Here is a 26,518-nt window from a genome sequence, read left to right as displayed (position 1 = left end):
AATGGGGAAATCACCGGCAGTCCTATATAAAGATGTTAAGCGCATGTGCTTTCGAGCTCGGATCTTTTCAATTTTTTCTCCATGCAGCTCGTTATCAAGACACTGAGAAATAATTGTTAGCCCCAGAACGACGACTAAGGCATATGGTCCCGTGGGCTGTTAAGAATACTTGTACGATAGAAGCCTCAGCAATGAAGATGACTGTAAAATTTACAGAGTCAGCTTCTAAAATCCATCAGAGCAGCATGCCAATGTATGCCAACTTTTAAGTTCCCAGCATACAAGTAAGAAATGTACATTCCCCGCTTTCCGCGCGTAGTCTTTCCCCCCCCCTTCCCCCCACGGCGCAGATGATCCACCGGGTCGAAGCGAAATGGAGAACAAGCCCCGCAAAAAGTACCCGAAAACACAGTAATTAGATTGTAATTGAATAACATCGCCCGGTACCAAGCTTCAACAGTAATATAGCTCACCGCGAGGAAGGGGGGGGGGGAGTGGGGGTTTGGTTTTGGTGGAGCACTGGAAAAAAGTTTGACTCTCGGTGCCTGAGCCCCGACCCGACTGCCACCACTAGCAGCTAGTTGTTCCGCTTCGCGTGTTAGCTTTTTCGCGAGGAGATCCGTGTTTGCGAGGTACCAGAGTCAGCAGAGTACGTGTGTTCTTCATGCGATTGTTTTTGTTGCTGTCGCTGCTGATGCGAGAGTATGTTTGCTCCCCGCCCCGCCAGCAGTCCCTGCCCAAAAGGTTGTTGGTTGGATGGGTAAGAATGTTTTCGACCGTATTTGCTTACCAAACACAGGGCAGCGTCCGGAGCAGGCAGAAACGTTCCCTTGCTGAGTAACGCTTGTACCGTGCGCTGTAACGCTTGTGGCGGAGATCCCCGAAACTGTGCGCACGGTTTTGTTTGCATTCTTGCCCATGCTCGTCCTCCCCTGTTGGCGTATATATATATATATGTGTGTGTGTCTGTGTGTGTCTGTGTGTGTGTGTGTGTGTGTGTGTGTGGGTCGAGGCAACAGTGAGTAGGATTTGAAACAAAACAGAAATCCTGCTCAAAAAGCGGCGATGCCAATCGCTATGAAGAACCGTGCCTGTTCCGGACGCCACGCAAGACAGAACAATATTGTAATAATATACCAAATTAACATTCGGTGCTTCCCACACACACACACACACACATGCTCCATCGGCCGATAAAGACAACATCCGTGGCAGTGGGGCTCAACCCGTTTTGACTTGCTCGTTAGCCGTGTGTGTCTGCCTCTGGACGCTTCCGGCAAGAAGCTGTCATTGAGAGTATTATTTGGTTGTGGCTATTGACATCGAGCTCTGTCGCCCGGTTTACCTTACCGGGAAAGGAAGAGGGAGGAAATATGCACATACACAACAAAAAAATACCATGACGCCCACATCTAGCATCAGCACACATCGGAGGTGTTGACGTTACATCTCCCTATCGTCGTCGTTAGTGCCGCTAGGTCCCCACCGGATTGTGCCACCAGATTGTACATTGCGGTCGGGATAAGGACCGTGGTTTGTGTATTTGTGGTCCCTTTACCCGCTAGAATTCCTGGAAACGGGGTTTGGTGCACATCAATGCAACGGAACGACTCGCTGCAGCCGGCAGGTCTTCGCGATGCGGCATCTTCACTCGAGAGGACCGCCTCTCGAGAAGATCACGCCGGCATCAACTCAGCCACAACCCCTCAAAGGGAAGGAGTGATTCCTATCATGCCAACATATCCCCAGCAGCACGTCTGGGCGGCTGTCGCGTCCCCGTGAAGTGGCACTGGTTACCACAGCGCACCAGTCACTTGAACCAGTGCACTCGATTTACCGTTTCGCAGCACAGGGTTCGCACCGCTAATGAGGCTTGTTAGGTCGCCCTGTGAGCGCTGCACCCGCTGCCCCGCTTCTGGATTCTGGGTCGCACTTTTTTCCCGTTGCCTGAAAGCACGAAACTGCTGTGATGGAACACCCAAGACCCTGTCAGGGGTTTGCCGGGGTAAGCTTATATTAAAATTAATTGTAACGTAATTAACAATCAACGGGCGCGTGATGATGTAACATTTTTGCCACGCCGCGTTGGCCCTCGTTCCACTGCCTCGCTCTTTAATGAACTAAACCTGGCCGGTTTACCAGGTGCCTCCTGTATAGAGCTGTAGGGGCGTGTAGGATGATGATTGATTTTGCCTGGATTATTTCCCATTTTCTGGAGCCGGCTCTTGCCACTGCTAGACAACCCGCGGGGGCATAATGGAGAGCTGCCTTGCCGGTATGTCTGTGCCCGCAGAGTGGAGGTGGAGTGGTTTTGGATTAGGTTTGCGAATTTTGGGGACCTTCCCAGTGTTGGTGTGTTGCCCGGCGTGTGCCTCTGACGCTGACTGGTAGATGCCTGAGCTGCACTGCTATTCGTACGGACGGCGTTGGTAGGTTTTCATGATAATTTGGACAGTTGCCTTGAAACATAGGTAGCGGTGTGATTTCTGGAGTGCACCCACGACTGCGATCCGACTCCGGCTATTGTTTGTTCTATTGTTCAGTCGGAGTCATCTGGAGTCGTTCGGAATCATCTGGAGTTATCGGAAGTTGGAGTCAACCGGCATTGTTCAGAGTCGTTCGGAGTCATTCGAAGTCATCCACAGTCGTTCAGAGTCGCTCGGAGTCATCTGGAATTAGTCATTAGGAATTAGGACTCCGGATGACTCTGGACGACTCTGAACAACTCCTAATGTCTCCAACGTCGGATGACTTCAGATGATTCCGGACGACTCTAGATGATTCCGACTCTGGACAACTCCGACTCCGAACAACTCCGGATGGCTCTAGATGTCTCCGAAAGACTCCGAATGACAAAGAGTCCGGACGACTTCGAACGCTTCCGGACGATATCAAACGACTCCGGATAATGCTGCGTGGACCTATCAGCCAGTGTCAGGTGCAGAATTTTCGGATTCAGATCGGAGTCCACTCCGGATGTGTTCCAACTTTACCCCTCACTAAACACCGACAGTTTTGTTTTGCTTTCGCTTTCGTTTGCCAATGTGTCTGACGTATTCGGGTGGATTGGTTAAGTCGGCGGGGACTTGCCGCAAAGCTTACGGATAATAGACATTAATTTTGCTATCTGGCACCGGCGCACACTGCTGGAAGGGGCCAGAACGCCACAGCACAAGTTTTAATGTATTCAATAAGCGAGCTCCACAGCACCACTCAAACTGGTGAACCAAAAAAAAAAAAAACTGTCAAGCAAACAGCTCAAACAATGGCTCAAACTATAGATGAAAACATTAATAAAGTTTGCACGCGCAGGAGCGTGTTTTTGGAGGCAGCGGCACTGTGGCACGCACGAGGTTTGCTTGCGGCGAGCGATCCAAACATAGTTCGCATCGGAAAAACGCCGGTTAGCAGTGCTAGAACGACCGACCGAGTGAGGGAGACAGAGAAAGAGAGAGATAGAGAGCAAAAGAGAGAGAGCGAAATGGCAGAAAATTGCAACTCATAGGCGATAACGTACGGTTGCTGTTTCGTTATTGATTAAAAATGGTCTCTGCCTTTGCCTACCAGCGGTGCCGTTTCTGGATGGAAGCTGTTTGTGCTGATGCGGTCCAGGGGCCCCGGGTGGCTGTGTGTGTGTGTGTCATTGTGTGTGGGTGTGAGAGGAGAATTAGATTATCAGAAGTGGTTTTTAGCCTGCCCGGCTGGTACGCTCCTGCCGGGTGGTAAATTTGTCTGGAGCCCCTTTTGCACTAAGCCCACCGGTGTTGTGTTGGCATTGGTTAATATTTAACAATGAAGATCTGGCCCCGTCTGTAGTGGTTGTGGCAGTGGGGAGGGGATGGAAAGGATTTGCAGCCGAAGAACGCAGAGCAGAGATCAAATATCGGTTCGGTTGTGGGTGTGAGTGTGTACGGTCCCTATCCCCACTGGATGTCGGTGATGCTGCTGTCCGATTCCGACGCTCCCAGCGCTCCCAGGGTGGGCGGCTGCGTGGGTGGGGCTTTTGGGCGCACCATTGTTTATGCTAATCAAATAAAGTCCTTGTTTAAGCTCGCACAAAACCCAGTTAAATCGTAATCGAGCTGCTGGTTCGGACGAGTATCGCTCGCCAATGCTACACAGCGACCGAACTATACAGATAGAGAGAGAGAGAGAGAGAAAGAACGACTACCCTAGATACTGATGTCACATTTTTTTGTTTTCCTTCTACCCCCTCCCCTTCTCATTTCAGTGTCCCACAGCGTGCTCGGGCTGGAGAGTGTCCACATACAGGTGCCGGTGGCGGTGCTGGTCGGCACGAGCGCCACGCTCATCTGCGAGTGCGACCTGCCGGACGACGAGCTCTACTCGGTCAAGTGGTACAAGGGCAAGCACGAGTTTTTTCGCTACACCTCCAAAGAGATCCCGTCGATCAAGATCTTCCCGAAGGCGGGCATCAGCGTAAATGTAAGTACCGGTGTGCAAAGTGTTCATCACTTGCTGACCTCTGCAGGAGTTTTTTATTTTATTTTATGACATTTAAATGATTCACAACAGTCCACCACACCGGCTCCCGTTCAGCAGCACTGTTGACTTTAGCTTGACAAATGGTCCGTTTCGGATGACATAGCTTTCAGTTAGAAGATTTCTGAGCCGAGTGATTTGCTTTTTTTAGCAAATTAAATGTGCAATGGAGTTGAACGATTCGAGCGGTGATTATCATCATCGTCATCTTTTTTCTTCTCCAAAATGTTTGTACCTACGAACCAGCTTCACAAAAAAGAAGATCACAGGTTTTCGGAGAATTTTGCGTTTGAATTCAGTTCACATTTTACCTCGAATTGTCACTGCTTGGCATGCTTGTATGCTAAGCTGTAGCCAAGAAGCAGGAGTGCCAAAGATATTGACAGCTGACTTGCTAACGCTGGTTGTCAAAGCAATTCGATGATATTTTGTCGAAATACTGTGGAATACCTAACACAGCCTGCTCCCGAGTACACACAGTTAATAATCTCCAAAGACGTCACCTTCATTGGCATATCTGCATTACTGAAATATGGCAATTTGATGCAAAAATGTACAACGATGCTTGCTTAAAGAATGTCGCCACTTATGCAATGGAAGTAAAAAAATCCTTTCACATTGAGAGCATTAGATTACAGTAGAGCCCCTCAAGATGTGTACCCATTATAACGAGCTTTTCGCATTGCGAGCGAATCTAAATGCTCAACAAATACCTATCTTATCGAATAAGATCTCGCTTAACAAGCATTATATTATCCGTGTTTGAGATATATTGTTTGAGAGCTGATCTGATAAGTCGAGATTAAGATCGGTAAACACTGATTATTTCTTTAATTTTGATCTTCGCACAGGTAAATGCATGCTTTGATACTAAGCATCGTTTGATATTGCACGATATGAACTATTTCCCGGAGAAAAAGTGTCGTGGGATGAATTGTGTGATGCACAAGTGTGTAGTATAATGACGAATGTTGTTTGCGCGATCTACCTGCCCTAGCCAATTCCTGTCAGTTGGAGAAGCTTCATCCAAAATTTAAAGTGATATTTGTTATCTAAATTTTATTTGTTATCAATAGTTGTATTTTTGACTTTCCAGTCAAAGTTCACGTCAACATATTCAGACGGATAGGAGATACGATTTTGTTTGCAAGCTGCTACAAGTGTGTTTCTCGTTTTTCGTGATGGTTCACATTTTGATGGCCTCCCAGGACCTGAGACTGGAGCTCACAATGCACCTTGTAAATATTGTATTTTTCGACATTGCTGCATTCATCAAAGGCTTTCTGTACCATACTCAACAATCCGCAGAAGCAGAAAATTGGTTGCGCAAACAAATATTTTGCCAGTTCTGTGCACAACAAATATGACCAGCGCGAAAAACGAGCAACAAACTTGTAGCAGCTCGCAAAATAAAACGCATCTCCCAGCCGGACGAATATTTTAACGTGAAACTTGACTGGGACGTCACAAACACATCTATTGACAAATAAAAAATCTGAAGCTCTTTGATGAGCGCAGTTTGATATTAGATATGGGCAAGTATGTTGTAGATATGCTGCCAATAAATGGATCGAAATGGATAAAAAATTCTGACTGAAACAAAATCTATGTCAGCGTCACGTACTCAATTGTGATAATCCGAGGTGATGCTCAAACAGTTGATATGTCCAATATATTCTTGGTGACATTTTAACAGCCATCGCTTGGTTAGTATCTATGTCATGATTTTTGTTTACTGTGCTCAGTTCTCAAAAATGTCATTGACATAGTCATGACCAATTCCGACCGAAACAAAATCATGTCAGCGTCACGAGTTCTACTGTGATGATCAGCGGTGAGGCTCAAACAATTGGTGCGACCATCAAATGCTTGGTGATATTGTGTGCAACCAACTTTTGGTCAGTGACTTGGTTGTGACATTTGCTGTCGGTGATCATCACGATAGACATGGGAGAAATGCGGAGGATGCTAGTGGTCTCAAGCGACAAAATGAGCTTGTTTTCTCACTCAAATGCTTTATCATTCTACCCAACAGACCATTAAAGCGGACAGAGCGAGACAATCTGCTCATTTTGCTGTTTGGAACCACTCTCCAAGTATGTGTCTAAGATTATCATAGGGCCATGGGGATCATGACCAAGTGACCAAGTGAGTGACAAAGAGTTGGGTGCTGCAAAAAATGTCACCAAGCATGTGATTGGTCCACCAACTATTTGAGTCTCACCCCTGATCATCACTGTTGTGTACGTGAGCTGACTCAAAACAACATTTCAGTCATGAGTGATGGTGACTGTTACAGCGACAGTTGACAGCACTGTTCACTTTAAGCTCAGCTCACGTTCGCCATGTCATGACGTACTTTCATTGAGTATCATATATGTTCATTGTTTTCGGTGGTGATCGTCACGTGATGGTCATGCCATTTTGCAGCACTAAGACTGCACATATCTTTTTCATTTGGAGTTCCACTGTATTTTATTAACATTCCTGTTTGTCCAAAGGAACTTATTCTCAATTCAATCTCTGAATAGTAACGAGCAAGTAGAACATTTCCAAATTTGATTAAAAAAACATCCAGCGACCATACTAAATGACCGTTTCGTAAAATATCTCTCTGACGCGTTCGTTTTTTTTTTGCTTGCCACACAGGTCAACCTGTCGAACGCTAGCCACCTGGTGCTGGTGAACGTGGAGCCGCAGAGCAGCGGCAAGTACAGCTGTGAAATTACCGAGGCGGCCCCGTCCTTCCACACCAAGATAGCGACGCGCACGATGAACGTGGTGGACCTGCCGGCCACCGCACCCCAGATCCTGGACATCAAGCCGTTCTACGGGGCGGAGGAGTTCCTCGAGGTCGAGTGCCGGTCGGGGCCGTCGCTGCCCGCCCCGAAGCTCGAGTGGTTCGTGAACGATCTGCCACTGCACCAGCCGCTGCCGGTCCCGTCCCGGCTGGAGTACGGGACGCAGCCCGGCAGCGCTGACCGACCCACCACCGCCAGCAGCTCCGGTAGCAGCAGCAGTAGCAGTAGCAGGAAAAAACAATCAGCCAAGTCTTCCTTGCCAGCACCGACGGTGCCACCGTCCACCGATGGGGAGTCGCGCGAAAACGACCTGGCGGAGGTGCTGCCGGGAAGGCCACGGCCAGCGATCGGCACTACTAATGGTGGTAGTAGCAGCAGCAGCAGCACCACCACTACTATCACCACCACTACCACCAGCAGCAGCAGCAGCAGCAGCAGCCAGGAGCCGGCGGGCAACGGCACATCCGGCGAGCACCGGAAGGGTGCCGGCAACAGTCGCTACGAGCTGGCCGTGTCCCGGCTGAAGCTGCTGCTCGAGCATGGCCACTTCCGCAACGGCAAGCTGAAGGTAAGGGCGGAAGCGTCTCTTTTCTGTCCTCCCCCGCATTCCCCCATTCCTCCAATGCATGCTTGCTCCGGAATATGGTGCACTGTTTGATTTTTTTTGCTGTCGCCTTCCGTGCGCTGCTTCCGGGCGCACAAACTTGCTTCCAAGTTCTTCCAAGAACTGTGTTTTTCTTTACTGTCTCCGGCTCTAGCGATCGTCATTATTTACTTTGCTCGAGCTCGTCAAACCTGCTCGGCTGCGGAAGCGGAAGTGTAGATGCGCCCCGCAGACTTTTTTTGCGGGGACACAGTTTCGTGCGGCAGGAGCTTGGACCGTTTGGATGAGGTTGCGTGCGAAATTGATTCACCCTCACTGCCGTGAGAAATGTGAGAAATATGAGGCGGGTACAGGTTGCCGGTACAAAACATCGCGCAGGTTTGATGGGAATAGTTTTTTAAGCAGCAGCAGCAGCAGGTTGAATAATTGATAATGCCCTTCCGCCCACTGCTTGCCATCGCACAGCGGGATGTAAAACCCCACTGGCATCCCTCACTGTGTTGCTACCTCTATCACCAGCGCGTCACCAAGCTCCGGGGCTCATCAGCAATGCAAAGACAGTAGCCGCCTGCACCAGTGCCGACGACGAACGACATTTTCGTTGTTCGTCCACGGTGGCCGGTGGCGAAAATGCGAACACATAAAACCGTACCGTGTTTGGGGGGAGGTGGTGGGGGGGAGCCTTCTGGCGACATATTTTTCCTCCTTCTCTGCCACCCTCTCCCGCTTCCCCCTCCCCCCGGGGAGCCTTATTTTCGTAACGATTTGTTGGGCTGCTGCTGCTGTTGCTACCGAATGGCTGCTGCTGTTTGAATTTGAATTAGCCGAGCGGAGCAAACGGAATGTATGGATGAAAAACTTCCCAGCCAGGATACCCACCCACACACACACACGCACATATACACGCACACAAACAAGATGCGTGGAGGAACAAGCGGAAGGAAAGAAAAAAAAGGGAGCGTTCATCTTAAGCGAGGCGCTTAAATGTATGCCATCTGTAAGGCGCAAGGTATGAATTTAGGCGTTCGATTTACGCGTTTCGTGTACTTTTTTGTTATTTTTTTTGCTCTTTTTTGTCCTCTCTTTCTGTCCCTCTCTCTTTGCCTCTGCCTCTCTCTCTCTTTCTCTCTATTTCTTTCTCTTTCTTTCTTTCTGACTAATTGGATGTTTTCACATTCACTAATTGGATATTTTTCATCGAAAAACTAAATATTATTCTTCGCGCAAAAACTTCACCCCACCCCCCTCATTACCCCTCCACACCGCTCCGTTTTCCTCGCAAACTGTACTCCAGGCGGAGATATTTCCTTGATTAAAGGGAATGCTTTATTTACTGCTTCACTGGCATCGGTGGGCCAGTATGCTCGTCGCGTACCAGCTCGCTGGCACGATTAAGACCACCGAGCTCCACCCACATGCCTTCCCCCTCCTCGGCAAGCACCACCACCCACCCAACGAACACTTTTTTCCGTGCTCGTTGGCTGATTGATGTCTTGTTATCCGAAAATTAAATGCATTAATTTCATCGCTAACTTTCCTTTCGGTTGCTTCCCTCTGCTGGCTTTGGAGTGTGGAGTTTTATCGCTCATGGGCGTTCGGTTTGCTTGTCTGCCGGTGCTGCCGTTTTGTGGGCCCTGCCAGAAATTATCATGTTTAGCACGTTCGTGATTTCGCGGTGCCAGAGCGCCAACGGTAGATGACATTCGCACCCGCCTCGGCCCGGTACGGGCGAAAAGCTCGTGCCAAACGCATCGGTGTCGCCGTGCTCGGGATTGACCTAGGGAGGGGTTAGGGTGCGATGCGGTGAATAAACTAACAAGCCGCTGACAAGGCTACAGGCAGGCGATGGCGTGACGCACGATTCGCACGAGTGCGAGCTGGTTTTTGTTTTTTTTTTGGGGCGAACGAGCCTAGACAGAGGCTGGAAACAGACATTCCGGTTCCGTTTGTGCAAAAAAAGGCTGTGTCTTGTGCCTGAAGGGATGGTCTGTTTTTTTTTTCTTTTAATTTGCACCAGAAGTACAGTGTGAGCAGTGTAATTGCTTTCATTGCACAATCGCTCACACTGCCGAACGCCTTACGGTATGCAGTATACGCTAATGTATCACAGTTAACGTTGCCATGCGCCTAAAGGTATGCAATATCCTAATAAAGGTCGTTTTTTCGTTTTCAATATTTGAAAACACTCAACCAGTTGAGTGGAGAGAAGAAAAGTAAAACCACAACGTTTCTTTACTTAAAAATTATATTGATGAAACCATCGATTGCTGTCCAGTGCCAATGAAAAGAACTGTTCTCTTTTTGTTTAAAGCATTCGTAAAAAAAACAACCAACACACAGGCCAGCAACACATTGCTGCGAATATTTGCGTTTCGATAGCGCTGCAAAAGCGCCTACAGCTATGCAATTGAAGTGTCAAAGTTATCTCATTACGAGCGCGTCTGGTGACAGCTTAGTTATCTCGTAGTTTCGTTTATTTATTTTTTTTACCAAAAAAAAAAAACCTGTCATCTGGCCAATGAACGTCTCCGTGAGTTCGGTGTACGTGCGCGCACACTCATGCACGCAGTAGTGCGGTGCAATAATACGGGACAAGCGGAAAATAAAAACAGTATAGCACACTAGCTCTAAAAGTAAATTAAATCGCAACAAAAACAGCACCAAAAAAGGGAGCAAGCGAGAGAGAGAGAGAGAGAGAAAAACAGAGAGAAAGAGGAGAAAAAAAGACTAAAGAAACAAACAACACGTCGAAACAACCGGAACCGGGAAAGTGGAGAAAATGTTTTGCCAGTTGCTGGCGGCGCATGGTGCACGGCGGTGGCGCGCAAAGCGAAGAAGAATAAGCGCACTCAAGCAACATCGGACGCATGAATGATTTATGAGCCGAAAGCGCCAGTACCCCCCCCCCCCCTCCCCAACTCTCCCCCCTCCCATCGCCGCCCTTTGCCCGCCGCTTTCCGCTCCGGTAGCAGCATGTTTTCTTTGATTGGAAAAGCGGCACCAAACAACGCGGGCGGGAAATGAAATTTTGAAACTAGAAGAAAGTGGGAAGTGCGGTGTGCGTGAAAAAAAGGAAAAAACAGGAAAAGGAAAACCGTTGATGGTGGCAGAACGGAAAGGAAAGAGCTGAACAAAAATCATTCCCCCCCCCCCACCACTCCCCAGGCCAACCCACCTGTGTGTGTGTGTGTGTGTGTGTGTGTGTGTGCGTCTAAGCTCGGGCTTGGGGTTCGGTTTTTGGGGCTAGTTTTTCCCTGGGCCGGTGCCACATTTTGCTCCCCATTTATGCCTGATTTTGCTGCCTTTTGTTGCGGCTTTGCCGATTGCCTTGCGTTGATCCGGTCGAAGATGAGGGAGGGGGAGGAGAAGGAGGAGGAGGGAAGAAAAGCGGTTCGAGGAGTGAAAATTTATTTCTATAAATGTGCAGCGAAGCGAGTTGCAAACATTTTCACAAAACTGTTCCCCTACTGTTTGCTTTTTTATCCTAGCCCCCAGGGGGGTGGTGGAGGGTGGGGAGGGGAATCGAGTGAGGAAGGGCAAGGTTAAGGTTGGTGTGAACGAGAGGAAGGTTGCTATCCCCCCCCTTTAACCCACTGCCTGTATCGTACAAATAATGGTGAAGAGAAAAACGGGATTGAATGGTGGAGTTGAAAAAAACCGCTGAAACGAAACAAAACGAGAAAAGAAAATGTTTTCCACAAGAGTGGAATTGTGTGTGTGTTTTGTTTTTTTTGTACTTCTCCGTGTGGTTGATCAACAGGAAATGAATTATTGGAATTTTATTTGAAAATCATTCAGCAAAATGCGTTTCCCCCCGTTGGCCCGCGCAACCGATCCGTGGCCAGCAGTCGGCTGCTCGTGTGTGCGCTGCACTCAGCCTACCTTTCGGGGGCATGGAATGCCATCCCCGTTCGGTGGAGCCGCATCAATCAGAATTGTTTCGATTTTTGTTCGATTTGCGAATCCCGTCGATTGAGTGTGCCGTAGCAGCAAAACCAAAAGGTTCCTATCCCTAAGGGATGCAGCATTGCTGTATGTGTGTGTGTGGTGGATTTGCTTTCGCGTGGTCTAAGCTTCATGCGCACATCCATGCTACCCCAAGGGGGGAGGGGGAGGGGGGGTTGTGCTGGTGACTAGTAAACAAAGCTAGTGCACAGAATGTTGTTAAGGGTTGCGAGGGAAGAGACGAAACAAAAAAAAGAAACAGGAAAGAACAGGCCACGTAAAAATAACAATAAATGAAGGTTGGCGATGTTGGGCGCGGCGTCGACGGGAGTTGCATGGCTTTATGCAGGTGCACGTTTCGTGAGCGTGAAGGTACGGGCTCCGGGATGCGGAGAGCGCAAAACAAGCATGTCAAAGCATAGCTGCATCGTTTTCTGTTGCAACCTGCGGCTGAATGGTGCGGCGAAACTTGGTGGAGGCGGGGAAGGGTTGAAGTAGAGACGGGCGGACGTTCAGCAGGAACGATTCTTCCATCAACAAGTCCGGCGAATGAACAGGCGGTTTGGTAGCGCTGCAGAGGGGGGGGGGGGGGTGGGCCCGCAGGCGCAAATTGTGTGCGGTTACCGGTCGGGCGGCAGGATGTGGCAAGGCATGGGGCAAGGAGTGGTATGTTGTAGGTCACATATTTTGATCGATTCGGTTTTCACACACACACACACACACACACACACACAATGCGCGGGTTTGAGCTGTTATTGGAACCGAGGACTTGGGGTGTCGAGAACATGGAAAAGCTTTTTTCCGCACTCGGTTCGCGCGCCCGACTCGTATGCACGCCGCATTGCACGGAAGAAAGTTCAGCGGCAGCTCCAACCGAAAAAATGCAACAGAGCATGCCGAGTTAGACAGAAATAGAGTATGAAAGAGACAGAGACAGAGAGAGAGACAGAGACAGAGAGAGAGAGAGAGAGAGAGAGAGAGAGAGAGAGAGAGAGAGCGAGGAGAAGGGCAAAAAAAGAGTTTAAAAATCGAAAACGCTGTACTTCGGGAAAAGTGACAAGTGACGTTTTGATAATAATGCCCGCCGGACGGAAGCACCTTCCCGCCCGCCCCCGACAGTTGGATACAAAACCGCCGCGAACAGCAACCGTTGGCTGGCTCGCGTACGAACAGGGGAGGGGGGAGGAGGGGGGGGTGAGATTTGAATTTTTCCACCGTTGTGCAGCTGCGGTGCGCTCTCCGACAGAACCACTGCCGGAAATTACTGTCAATTGTATCGCAGATGACGAGCCCGCGAGCCCTGTCAGTTTCATTCGGCACACGCTTACAGACACACTTCCAGCCACGGTCGCTTGAACTCTTCGGTCAAAAGTTCCGCGCCCGGTTCGGTTGCGATGTTGATGTTTTCCCCCTACCCCCCCCCTCCCCTCACTGTTATTCTGCTCTAATCTGACCCCTTGCCCCCTCCCCATCGTCTTCTATCGTTTGTAGTTCCATTTTTGTCCGCTTTCGCGACAAGATATCAAACGAAAAAAGGGGCAAGCGAGTTTGGCGAACGCGACCGTAGCAATCGATGAAGGTTAGCCGTTCGATTTGCTGTCAATGATGAAAAGCGGGACAGCGGGATTTTGAGGGCTTGAATTTATTACATCTAGGCGCGCGAATGGTACACTATCGAATGGTACTGCCGTGCCAAAGGAAACGATTGCAAATGCGCGGAGATTACATTTTTGCTGCCACATCTGGCGCTGGGTACAGTTGGAACACCCGCTGCACACATTGCAATAAAGACGTATGTAACGCATTGGCCGCAAGCATTTGTAACGCTCAAACGCTCCTTGGAGAACAGTATTGAAGCGCAAGCGCCTAAATGTATGCAACTTTCGTGTCAAAAAGTGCTTTATTAGGTGGGTTTACTATTTTATGATTTAACTGACAAAAAAAAAGAGTGTGAAGAGTGTTTCCTCACACTCCAAACCATTTTACAAGATGCTTAAGAAATAAGAAAATGTTTAATTTAAATAAATTTACATTGTTCGCTCTTTAGTGTGTAGTATCCAGCGAAACGCAACATTTCCTAATTCAAAATCTCAACAGCAGCTCAATTGCCTCTTGAGTTCTATTGAGAGCCGATTACCGGGCGTGAGAGTGAAGCTCCACGGGAAGGCTGAGCAGCTCCATGCAACCTGCACTTTCTGTATGCTTAATGAGTGTAATTATACCACACAAGCGCCACTGGTTGATGCACGATACCTTGCCGGCAAGGACGCCGGCATATTATCTTCCGGGGCGAAGCTTCATCCGTTTATGACACCTCCAGCCCTGGGGTCGGGTCGGCAGACTGGTACATTATTGATTTGATGGATTGCTAATCACGCCTTCCGGTGGTATGGCGCACCGCAGCAGCATCGCCACCGATATCTGTCGATAATTGGTGGTCCGATGCTCCAGTGTACCACAAGCACTCTCCACCAAAGCAGCTGTGGCTCAGGCACTCAAGGGTGAAGGCGCCACCACCACCACCACCATCACCCGTTCTCCAGGCTGTGCACTGTTTAAACTGTATCCATTGCTCTCTGTCTTTCTTCCAGGTGGAGTGTGCAGCGCACATCTTCGACCTGTACCGGCAGTCGACGGTGGCGACGGCGGACGAAAACTATCCCCAGGTGCGCGTGCTCTCGAACAGCGATAATGGCGTACACTTTTCCTTCATGAGCGACAAGGACGAAGGTAAGGGGCGGAGGCGCAGGTTCACCATCCATCCATCATCCAGGGCTTTGTTATTATTATCATTGTTACTGTTGCTGCCCTTGTAATCAAGCCGTTCGTGCATGTGAGCGTGTCTTGCGAGCGGTTATGCCGGATGCTGCGGCTCAGCTGACGGGATTCCCACCTGCTGCCGGCGAGCGGCAGCAGCAGCAACCACAAACACTGCCGGCTAAAACAGCGACGGACGGTACGGCAGTGCGTCGTCTAGCGTCCGCGTGCGGCGGTATGCCTACCATTCGGGCGCAAAGCCTCCTGTTTGCCCAGCGTCCATCAGCCGGTTGGGATGGCTTTGGATGGGATTTTCAGGCCCTCGTTAGGCAGGTTGGAATTGCAGAATGCCCGTCCGTACCTGGTCGTACTCCTGGACGTTCGGTGCGCCTAATCAATGCGCCCCACCGTTTATCTCATTAGCATCGAGCCTGCCCTTGCAGGCAGCGACCGCTTGCCGAAACTCTTTGCAAACCTTTACCTCTTACGGTATCAGTTTCTTACAAGCAATGCACTAACCAAATGTACTCGCTTTCTCTATCCCTGTCCTTACCCTCGTTCGCAGCTTCATCGTCCGGATCGCCCCGATCGGTGCTGGCGTACCTGCCGGGGCAGCTGGCGCGCCTGGCCGGTACCATCGGTGGTTGGGCGGCTCACCCGCGGACGGTGCACGGCGGCGGGAAGGCGATTGTTGACACGGGCCAGCCGGCCCTCGTCTCGTACGTGCTGCTGGGCGTGGGCTGGCTTAGCTTGCGGTGGTGGCTCTTCTAGGCCGTTCGGCCCCATCCACCCCTGCCGCTAACGGTAACGCTTTCAGCTCTCCACCCATGGCCGGACGCCGGAGCCTGGAGAAATCACAGGAGGAACACCCAGCAAACCCGCCCGAAACATTCCAAAGTTTGCCAACGAATGCTGAAACGAATTTATTCGCCCAACAACCAAACCCCGCCACTACCCCCCTTTACTCCCTCCCCCCCCCCCCCCTCCGTTTGGGTAGGTGCTTTTTGTGCGCGCGCGTGTGTGCAACAGTGCTCCGACGCTGCGTATAATTGTTAAGGAACGTGTTACACTGCCTGCCTCCTCCACCCACCTCCCCAAAACTATGCGAGAAAACTTGTTCGGCTCAATAGATTGGAAACGGTGGCAATAGATTGGACATGCATCCGGGTGTGTAAACGCATGACTGAAACACTGCAAAATAAAGGGCACCGACTACGGTCCGCTCGTACGCAGGTGAAGCAGCGATTAGAGGTCGTGTGAGTTTTGTTAGGTTTTGTTTTGCTTTGTTAGTCATTTTTCATGTTCAAAATTCTTGCTAAGCACGAAAACTAAAACATATTGCTGTAATTAATGATGATTTTTAGGCGACTGGCGAAACAGACGTAGGCGATAGGGTTAATTCTCTACTTTACACAGCAAAATGCAGCAGACCATTCATTTGACAGTTTGACTTTGACAGTTCACAGTTGTTATTTAGATGAAATGGGGACCTTGTATATTTTAAGCCAGAGAGCTGAAATTTCAGCCTGTCAATTTAACAATACTCATCATCCGAGTTATATCCATTCGACAATAACATTCCGCCATATTGGATTTCAGCATTTGTGTACAAACGAGGATGCATTTCAAAAATAGTTTTGTTTTCTTTGTTTCTGTTTAATAAATGAGTTATAATACTTTTAAATCATTTAAGAACATCAATTCCAACATGTTTCAGCCTTTTGTACACCAAAAAACCTGGTCGAGCTTGCCACAAATCGGCATTTGTTTACTTTTTTTTTGCTGAAATAATCTAGGCTTAAAATCTGAGTTTGGCGCATGATTTTGTATGACGTGTGATAGTTCATATTAAAATGTTGACCAGAATCGTAAAACCTCCCATCGGTAGGGTTTTTTTTAATCTAATTTCTCACTGATAACCGTTGGCTGTATCTTCAAGAAGACTCCCTAACTACACGTACTTGAATATGGATATAGTGCAAACGATTTTCTTAATGAATTGAATGCATTTTTGAGAATTGTTTTAGTTAAACTACACGACATTATTGATTTTGACTCTTCTACTTCGGTTATATACGATGTATTGAAAGACGAGACATACGACATGAACCTTGCTTTGGAACTCGTTTTAGGTCCCAAATACAGTCGTATCTTGGGGGTCTCCTGTATGTTTTAAGTTCCTGTGCTTAAATTTCAGCCTGTCAGCTATTTGCATTGTTTGCAGTTTTCGAGCAGCTATCTAAGTGAGTACAATATACAGGTGGGCTTATCCCAAGGTGTATGAATTTAGAAGGCTGATTTTTATCGCTTCAGCTTCTGAATGAAGATTTCGTGTTTTGTGTATTCGTCAAGCCTCCAGAAAGCTTGTTTGAACAAAAGTTCTCACCCATCTTGTCAAAAAATGATATTCAAATTTGGTTTAAAAAAACATACTATGAGACCACCTGGACAACATACACTTTGATTTTAGATTCCACCACGTGATCTCTTTAATGCACCTTGGGATAAACGTAAACACCACCTTGTTTTGCCATTTTTCGAGCAGGTACTCGAATCTAATTCTAGCTTTGTGGCTAGAATAATCTAGACTGCAAATTCCAGGCTAGTTTTTTGTGTGGTTTTGTATGGAGTGTTTACAGGATTTCAGCCTCCAACTGTCAAACTCCATACGAAAAACTAACTAGAATCGTGAAGGGCCCCTTTATTGGTTTAAACATAGTATTGCCCTTGCTTAACAAAACTGTTGCTTGTTTACATATTTGTGCTCGCAGAAAAACGCTCCAAACCCATGGGAGCGTAACAGTTCCTGCTCACACGATCTCTAATCGCAGCTGTAGCCCGCACGCAGTGAAAGACGCCACCAACTAAGGGAGTCTAACGCCGTCTCTCCGGTCGCATTATTTAGTGTTTGTATCTTCTCGTTATCGGCTGGCTGGCTGTGTGATTCATGTTCGACGTTTCGGGCCCTGCTGGCCCCGGCCCACCGGGCTCCCCCAAGCAATTAGTTCGCAGCATCCTGCCAGCAATTTCCAGTAAAAACCTCTCCCTGCGCTATTGCCCTATTTCCCTCTTGCGGAGGAGCACCCAGGCCCGTGGGGGAGGGTTTGGGAAATATTAAATCGAGCGATAAAACGGGCAACAAGCAGCGAGCGCCCGGGCTGCGAAGAAGCATAAATTAAATTCCCATTCCCGTGCCCGCCCTTGCATCCCTTGGGCCTTTTGAAGGGGGGGTTTGAGTGTGTGCGTGTGTGGGTGGGTGCGTACGTGAAGAGGAGGGGGGTAACGCACGTCCGCATGGTAGATGGTGGCACCTATCCACGCTCCACAGCGTTTGGGGAATGGAGCATGGTGCGGCCACATGTATGTGAATTTAAATAATGTTAGCAAATGCAACCATCTTTCTCTATCTCCCTCTCACTCTCTCTTTCCTGCCCGCTCTTTTTCTCGCTTCCCGGCACGCCTTCTCGAGGACGCCCTTCGCAGCAGCCAGGCGTTGTAGGGAAATGGGAATGGTGTGATGCTGCAGTATTGCATAAAAAAAGGCGCTTTTACTCCCTGCCCGTGATTTCTGGCGAGCAAATGAAGAAAAACTATTAAAAAAAAAAGACATACACAACCGAACAATACAGCAACGAAGCAGCGTGGCAGCAGCAGCAGCAGTTACAGTGAGTGGCACACATACACCTTGGTTCGCTTCTTCCGAAGTTTATGGGTCTTTGTTGAGTTTCGTTGTTCGCTCGCCGTGCGTCCGCGATCTGCCGCGGCTACCGGTCCAAAAAACGTGCGCTAGGGAAGAAAACCGGCGCTCCAGTAGAAGGTAAACACGATTTGCACCACACATTGCATAGCTTTCAGGGGGGGGGGGGGGGGGGGGGGGGGCGGCGCGCGCAAAGCCTATTGCCTGCCTGGCTAGGCGCAATAGGAAAAATAAAATGGTGATGTAAAATTGGACAACTATTGGGCTGCCGTGTACTAGCAGGTTGTTAAACGGTTGCAGTGTGCCACTCACTGTGGCTTGTGGGGGGAGTGGGGGGATAGATTTTGGTGGGTAAGTGGACGTGTGGAATAGTAGTATTAATAATAAACAAAAAAAAAAAACTAAATAAATGAAACGAAATAAAAAAACCTGACCGAATTCCAAAGGAAGCTCGGTAGCTAGGGAAAGGAGAAGTGCACTAAGAGGACGCACAAGAAGAAATGGCAAAGGCAGAGAGGAAATGGCTAGCAATTAAGTGTACTAATCAAGGTTAAGAATTTACATGTAAAAATTATCAGAAAGAAAAGCACACGCACACTGACATATTTAGAAGAGTTGCCCGATTTCCCCGATTCCAGTGGCAGACACACGCATGTGCATGTGAGCGTGTGTGTGTGTAGTGAGGCAAAAATCGGAAACCGAAACGTGCAAATAAAATCGTGCCATGGATAAGGCTATATTATGTTTTCTACAAAAGAAAGAGAAGAAAAAAAAACAAAGTGCGTTTTTTATTTGCTTCCCAAGAATGAAAGAACGGCAGCAGCGGGCGGAAAGGACGGTAAGTGGGTGGTACACAAACACACACACACATACACACGCACAGATTCCGCTGTTTAATCTCGTTTGCATTCCGGGCTCACTTTACGCTTGTGTGTGTGTGTGTTTTAAAATGTTTTTCTTGCCCGCTTTCTTGCAGTTCCGAAGGAACCGAAGAAAGAATTCCCTCGCGCAGGAACGTGAAAAGTGCATTTGAACGCTCCAAAAAGGGAGTCCAGAGGGGGCAAACGAGTGACTCCGGAAGAAGAAATATGCCAAAAGGACATTCGCACAGTCATCCTGCCAACAAGCTTCGTTTCGTTGTGCCTTTTTGTTTTTTGTTTGGTTGCTCTGGTTTGGTCCGGAGTCAAAGCGTACTCGGACGGAAACGAATTCCGATGACAGCAAATGGACATCCGGCAATATCGAAATCAATGAAATTCGTTCACACTGAAACGTAGTTGAGAGAGAGGGGGACAAGGGGGGGGGGGGGGGAACGGCGAACGGCAGGAGATCTCTGCGGAGAAAAAAAAACACTCAGGGCGGAAACCGGCAACGGGGGGGCGGGGTCTGGAATCTTATTGCGTTCTGTTGGCCAGTTGGCGCGCGCTGGAATCGAATATCTTCTGCCTCGGGGCGATCCCTTTTTCCTTTACGGAAAAGCTTCTGCTTTCTCCGTGTGTGTGTGTGTGCGTATGGCTGTTTGATCAACCGTACAATCGATACGAGCTCCAGCTCGGCCGGGTACTCCGGCAGGTCCTTCGCGCGAAGACGGATAGTCGTCGGGCAGATGGTACGCAAACCTGCAACCTGTAACGATACGCTCAACGCCGCCAGGACCGTGATTTGACGCGAACGGTGAATTAATGTACCCCCGTCCCTCCCGAGGAAGAGAGTTAACCAGGAAAAAAAGAATAAAATGGAAATTTATTCCATTCCGCAAGCAAATGTCATCGGTCCATTCCAATCCATCACCCTCGGATGAGTGTCCGTGACCTGACCGCGGCCCGCACCAAGGGGCTGCTGCGGAATGACTTCACTTCGCGGACAGACTGACAGATTTCCCCGCGCTTCCTACGGCCGTAGTAATGTCCTCAATGCCCTCCCCCCCCCCCCCCCTCATCCATAAAGCGAAAAAGGCATGCAGCGCGTGACTTAAAGAACCGAAACGAAGCGACACATTCCTTGGGAGCACGTGTTGGGATCGCCGAAAGTTGACGGTTCGCTTGTGTGTGTGATGAAGTATCCATTTCTAGCCAGATCATGCAGGAGTTTTCTACCGCCTGTTGCACACACACACACACACACACACACACACACACAAAAGGAGCTGTTAACTTTTTCCCAGAAAAAGTCCCATTGTCATTGAGATTCCGAGAAGTAACTGTCACCGAGACGCCTTCCCCGGATACTCACACGACCCCTCCGCGTGTGTGTGTGTGTGTGTGTGTCGTTTTGGGGTAAAAACTTTCTAAATCAAATTTACGGGGTGACATTTAAAAAAAAAAGAATATCAACGCCTGCTAGTTTGATGTTTGTTGCGAAGCTGGGAAAGGTTTGGGAAGGGGCAGCAGCAGAAAGTTTTGTTGCAAGTTTGCCCGTGGCGCCGGGAAGGAATGTGGCTTTTTACACAGTGGGAGGAGGAAGTGCGCCCGAGATGGTGCAAATTGCTGCGAAGAATGTATGCAAAGTCCCCTCCTCTTGTGCAAAGTGCAGAGGATGGAGTGGCCGTTCTCTATTCTTTTTGCGTTTTCCTTGCCCAAAAAGTGGGGGAAAAGGACTTCAAAACCCGTGAAAAGTCTGCTGAGGGAATGCTGAGCGCGGACAGCGGGCGAAGGGTATACGTGTGAATGTGTGTGTGTGTGGTGGGGGGGATCCTTTTTTGGACGAGAGAGACAGAGAGATAAATTTCCAATTCAGAGCATGCTGATACTAATCCTCGAAATTGGTTTTCCAGCCGAAGATCTACACCGCCGGACCATTTTCGGAAGGTTCGCTTTGCTTTCGCTGGCCCGGGAGGGAGTTTTCTGGCGGTGTGGGCTCGTTGGGAGCGGACGGTTGCTGCTGCCTTTCGCTACAAGATCGCACACACACACTCAGCACGGTCGCCACACTAAGCTCTTCAGTCGGTTTCGGTTTGAAAGCTTCCCATCCCCCCCCATCCCGAGCAGCAAACAATGACTTTGCGACGACCCTACTCAAGCCGCCAGACTTCAGCCGAACAGACTGGCCCAACCTGACGGCCGCATCTCGGGTCGGGCCGGTGGTTCATGGCACACGTCGGGTCGGGTTGGAATATTCATCAGCATCTTCGGAGGAGGCATCTGCTCGCTTTCGCTTTGACCCATCCACACACACCCACACACACGCACGCACACATGGACAGTGCACACAGATACACGTTAAAGGTGCGTGCCGCGTTTCCGGCCGCTGCACGCACCATTTACTGGAGGGTTTTTTGGTCCATTGCTTGCACAGCCAGCCCGGCCCTTTGTCGCTTTGCTTTGCCCGGGTGAAGGATTCGGTATCGATGGTTTCCGCCACTCCGCCAGGCCTACATCCCGGACCCCGAGCGTGTGTAACAACTTCCGGTTCAGGGGGGGGGGGGGGGGGGGCGTTCGATTGGGTGCTAATCGGGCAGGATGTAGGTAAGCGTTTCCCAAGCGGAGGGAAAACACCAACAGAAAAAATGGAATACACAAAAACCAGAACATACCCGAAATACCAGCCAGCTGGTGCTGATGGGCGAATGTTCTATCTGTGTGTGTTTGTATGTTTGGGATGAGTTTGCGAGTGCGTTTGTGTGCACCGCACACACCGTAGTTGTTTGTGACAAGTGCGCGCGTCAGCGGTACATGGTAGGTACAAGTGTCAGGCAGATTGTCAGCGGCAGCAGGCTGCAATTATAATTCATTGCGGTCTTGCGGCCGGAAACGGAGCGACGGTGCCAGCAGGCTGTGCCCCACACACACACACACACACACACAAACACACACACACACACACACACACACACACATAAAGGAGATCGATTATGAGGGGGAGGTTGTACACTTTTATTGTAGATTGTATACATTAGGGCGTTTCGAGAGAGCTGTGATCCCCTGGAAGGTATGCAAACAGTGTAGCACACTGTTGTAAATGAAGCACTGAAGTAAATGTACCATTCGCATTGCTATGGATGAGGCAAAAGCATAGCAGCACCGTTTGCCTTGTACCCTGTGCAAGAATGAATGCTGATGCGGATTGCATCACAGCTAGACCAACTTGGTACGTGCACTTCACACTAGTTTTGTAGGGTTAGGCAGTCAAATGTTTGCCAAATGAATCGTGCGATTTGCGGATGCGATTTATTTCACATTCAACTAATATCTCGCGTTAGTGACTATGTTAAATGTCAATGGATTTTTTGCATCGGTTCAATTGGTTCTGCTATGTTTGAGAATTGAAACAAAATTTAATAATAGGCACCATCGCAGACTGATACGAATTATTTTAAAATTCTCAAAAGCTGTTATTCAAACGGAGCATCATTTTCTGGTTCAACGAATGATGAGGATAATTAAGTTGAGAATGCAACAGCACAGTAACAGTATGATTGACGGGGCGAAGATGCTTGGGTTTACAATAAAAGAGGAGCGAATAGAGGAATGCAGCGTAAAATGGTTTGATGGTGCGAACTGGTAACCTGCATTATTGACAAATTAACACCGCTTCAACTGACTGACGATGGTTAGAAAACATCAAGTACAATGTTTGATGCTCATCATGAACACTTCATAACCTAAGATAAATTAATAAACCAAGAAAGAAAATGATAGCACAAAATTATTTAATTTTAACCGTCTCGAAAAAAAGTTTTCGTAAAAAAATGTAAAATTTTAACGCTTAGGTCTCAATCAGGTCACGGAAAAGTGATTGACTACATGTGTTTTATTTAATTTATTCTAACAATTTTAAAAATATTAGCAATTTTTTTTAATCGATTTTAGTATTTACGTAACTCGGGGAAAGACTGTACATAAAGCGCAAAAATAATGAATAAAATCAGTACAAAAGGTAGAAAAGCTCCAAAACATTAATAATCGATACCACTGTCGCCATGCTACCAAAATGCAACAGCTTAAATCAAAGCCTACAGTTTTGTCCCTTTGTTTGGATGTGTTTTGATAGCTCGTGTCACCCATTTTGATCCACAGCACGACTGTGAACTAACTTTATGGGTTTTATACATTTACCTTGATAATTGTTCCAGGAATAAGATTTGAAGTATCGATTGCCATCAAAATATTACCGTTAAGTGGATTACCCAATCGGATACACAGCAACATCCATAGCAGTGCCATTTTGCTCCACCTTCTGCTATTACTGCTCGTGATACAGATTGCATAGCGTTGGGCGCTTTTGTAATTAATTCGCCCGAATGCTATGCACGCTGTACAGCAGAGCATTCGTGTTTTAGTGTTTCCTTTTAGTTTTTAATTTGTTTGCATGATTTGTTCGTGTTGTCGACCCGTATCGAACTTTGGCAAAGTTGAACAGTTTTATGATAGGGAGTTTGTTACTTCTGAAAAGCAGCGTACTCCAATTACTAGCTTGAGTAGAAGTAAAAAAAAATAAATACAGCACTACTCCACATTGCCTATCTTTTGGGGCGCTTTTTTTGTGAGCCAGGTGCCTGAAAGGTAGGCTAACCGCATAGCAAACCTTTGTCCAGTAGTATAGCTCCGTATCAATGTTCCTGCGAGGTACTTGTTGGTGCAACTTCCTAATGCTTTGTGTGCTGTGCTGCCCATTTTTCTGCTCAACCACACCGGAAGCGAATGGGGGAGCGACACAAAAAAGCGACCCACTCCACCGGGCAAGTCAATAACCTTTCCCCATAATCCAGCCCAATCTATCTCTGGACCCATCAGTCTGGAGATTCCTCTCGCCTCGCCCAGGGGCAGGTGGTTCAAACCGAAAATTCGACTCCGTCCGGCGGAGGGATACGCGTACGCGTCGGCACTTCGTGATGAAGTGGCTGCCGCCTGATTAATGGAGCCGGGCGTACGGGCGCGGACCATCGTAGTGTGTTTCGCTGTTCAGCCTTGCCTGCCCAGCCCAGGCCCTGCGGCACCGCAAACTAATGTTTTACCATTGCAGTCTCGGCAGCGACGGGGAGAAACGAAACCAAAAAAAAAGCAGCAAAACAGCGGCCGTCGAATGCGTATACTATCGAAAAATGTGAGGTTCACCTGTCTAAGCAGCCAAACGGAAGGGAAGCTATTATCGCGCGGTTTCACCAACAAACCTTCCTCTCAGATAAAAGGTGTGCGTGTGTGTGTGTGAAGTGAAGGAAAGATTAATTTGGTAGATGTTGATGGTTCAGGACCTGCCGGACCGACCTGAAGCGGCCGCATGCGCTTGAGCTGGCGAGAGATTAGTCTGATTGGAAATTAATCAGCGCTCCCCTTCCCCGCACCTACCCGTGACCATCAATCATTCGGGGAAGGATGCTTCCCCGGGCCAGGCAGATGAGCGGAGGCTAAAATTCATTTATTTAGTACCGCTCCCTGCGTTTGGCCGACAGCGCTCAGGGATAGCAGGATCCAGCAAGTCCCGATTGGCGGCCGACGGGGTCCGGGTGAATTATATTTCGCTTTGTTTTGCGCACAGGTAATGAAAGGTTCCACCAGCGGCCACCCCGTTTCCATTCCGGGTGCGGCGAGGTACAAATCACCATCTGGCTTGGCCGAACCTCTGGCCGGTGTCTTATTATCCTCGGGGAGGTTTTTTGTTTGGACCAGCATGCGACCAGAGCAGTCGAACTGAAAATGGGCCACCACCCGGCAACAACAGTAACAACGAAAATGAAAAAAAAAACCATAGGCAGGGATCACTTCAACCTTCCCTCAACGCCTCCCATTCCTTCCCATGGGTTTTGAATCGGTTCCGGAAGGCGCGCTTGCAAACCCTTGCTGGGTCCCATAAATCTTAATGCTTAGATGAGCAGTAATTTAATTTGGCTCGTTTTTTATCAACTCAAACCACCCCCGTCACGGTGTCCTGGTACGTTCTTTGCCCGTGCTGCGACGCACACGATTGCCTTCACCGGTCCTTCATCTCTCCATTGCCTCATCTCCCAAAAAAAAAGGGCCTAATATTAATTTGATATACCGGTTCGGAGTTTCATTTCTTGCGCTGGATTTACGCTCGCCCGCTTCGCCGACCCTCCGCCGCCTGCGACAACACACGTTACGGTACGGGTCGGGAGCACGTACGGTCGCGGGTGAGCCTTGCCAAAAATGTCCTCCACCGTTCCCGCTCAGGATGGTTAGTAGTTCCTGGGAAAATCCTTCGAGAGCAGTATTTTAGCAGCAATGAAAGGGGGGGGGGGGGGAGAGGAGAGGTGGTGAAAGGGACCCGATTGTGTGTGTGTGTGTGTGTGTGCTTTCGCCTGGCCTTGATGCGATGCCATTACTCCCGCGGTAAAATTTCTTCCTTCACTTGAGATTTATTTTTCCGCGTTGCCAGGTTCGTCGTCTGCGCGTTTTGTTTGTTTGTCGCTCCTTCCTTTTTTTTCCGGGATTTAAAGATCTCCCTCCCTCCCTGCCGCACGACACCCCAGAAGCGAAGCAATATTTTTCGATTTCACCCAGCGGGCAAAGTGAAATGTACGAACCGCACGGCAATAAACAATTATTACCCGAAACTCGCCCCGCACGCGTTACTGTTCCGGGCTTTCATTTTCTCTCTCTCTCTCTCTCTCTCTTTCTGGAACTAGAGTTGTACAGGTGGCGATCGGAGCGGGTAACAGGGACAGGCAAAATAAATGACACCCCAATGTGATTTGGCTCGCGGGAAATGCATTTGCAATGGGTAGTTATCGCTATTTGTGTGTCCACTTTTTGGTTTTTTGACTTCTCCCTGCTCTCCTTCACCCCCTCCCTCCTCTCTCTCTTTCTCTCTCTCTCTCTTCTTTTTAACCGACCGTGTGATTTTAGGGCGGCTGAACTTTGGCCCGTTACATTACGAACTTGTCTGCTTGGCGGGATGGGCTTACAGGGAGCTTTCCGGGAATGCGTACAGACGTTGTTTTCCCTTCAATAAAGTTTATTTTTCGTGGGAAAATTTGTACTGCACGCCGTGCTTGCAGCACTCGTGCGTAATCTGCCCACGCTCTTCGGTTGATTGGGAAGAATTTAATCGTGCGGCCGGGGATCCCAGGAACTACTTAATTGATCCGAGCATTTTCGGGCAATTTTGGAGGGTAAAAATTAATTTTACAACGCACTGCTGCTGCTGCTGCTGCTACTGCGGGTAATGAGATCAACTATGCAGTGCGCAAAAATAGTTCGCAGTCAAATTGAGTTTAAGGCCTGGGGCTGCAGAGAGAGAGAGAGAGAGAGAGCT

At 48.8% G+C, this 26,518-nt stretch overlaps 2 protein-coding genes across 5 annotated transcripts in view; one reads left to right on the top strand and one right to left on the bottom strand.

Moving 5' to 3' along the window:
• The window catches only part of LOC1271719 (uncharacterized), a 32,395-nt gene extending 16,534 nt beyond the window's left edge, over nt 1-15,861 (top strand). For all 4 annotated transcript variants that reach the window (XM_061649518.1, XM_061649495.1, XM_061649501.1 and 1 more), the window contains exons 3-6: nt 4,232-4,446; nt 7,153-7,872; nt 14,445-14,583; nt 15,176-15,861. In XM_061649518.1, the coding sequence (XP_061505502.1) occupies nt 4,232-4,446; nt 7,153-7,872; nt 14,445-14,583; nt 15,176-15,381 (1,280 nt within the window). In that variant the 3' untranslated portion in view covers nt 15,382-15,861. The remainder of the gene's footprint in view (nt 1-4,231; nt 4,447-7,152; nt 7,873-14,444; nt 14,584-15,175) is intronic.
• The window catches only part of LOC5666800 (ATP synthase lipid-binding protein, mitochondrial), a 59,121-nt gene extending 38,195 nt beyond the window's left edge, over nt 1-20,926 (bottom strand). The window contains exon 1 of the mRNA XM_001688242.2: nt 20,905-20,926. The gene's annotated coding sequence lies outside the window, so the exon portion shown is untranslated. The remainder of the gene's footprint in view (nt 1-20,904) is intronic.
• Nucleotides 20,927-26,518: the final 5,592 nt, after the last annotated feature.

Source organism: Anopheles gambiae, chromosome X (assembly GCF_943734735.2).
Source record: "Anopheles gambiae chromosome X, idAnoGambNW_F1_1, whole genome shotgun sequence".
In the NCBI taxonomy this organism is placed as follows: Eukaryota; Metazoa; Arthropoda; class Insecta; order Diptera; family Culicidae; genus Anopheles; species Anopheles gambiae.
The sequence above is the reverse complement of the archived record's forward strand: the minus strand, read 5'-3'. Positions and strand labels throughout refer to the sequence as shown.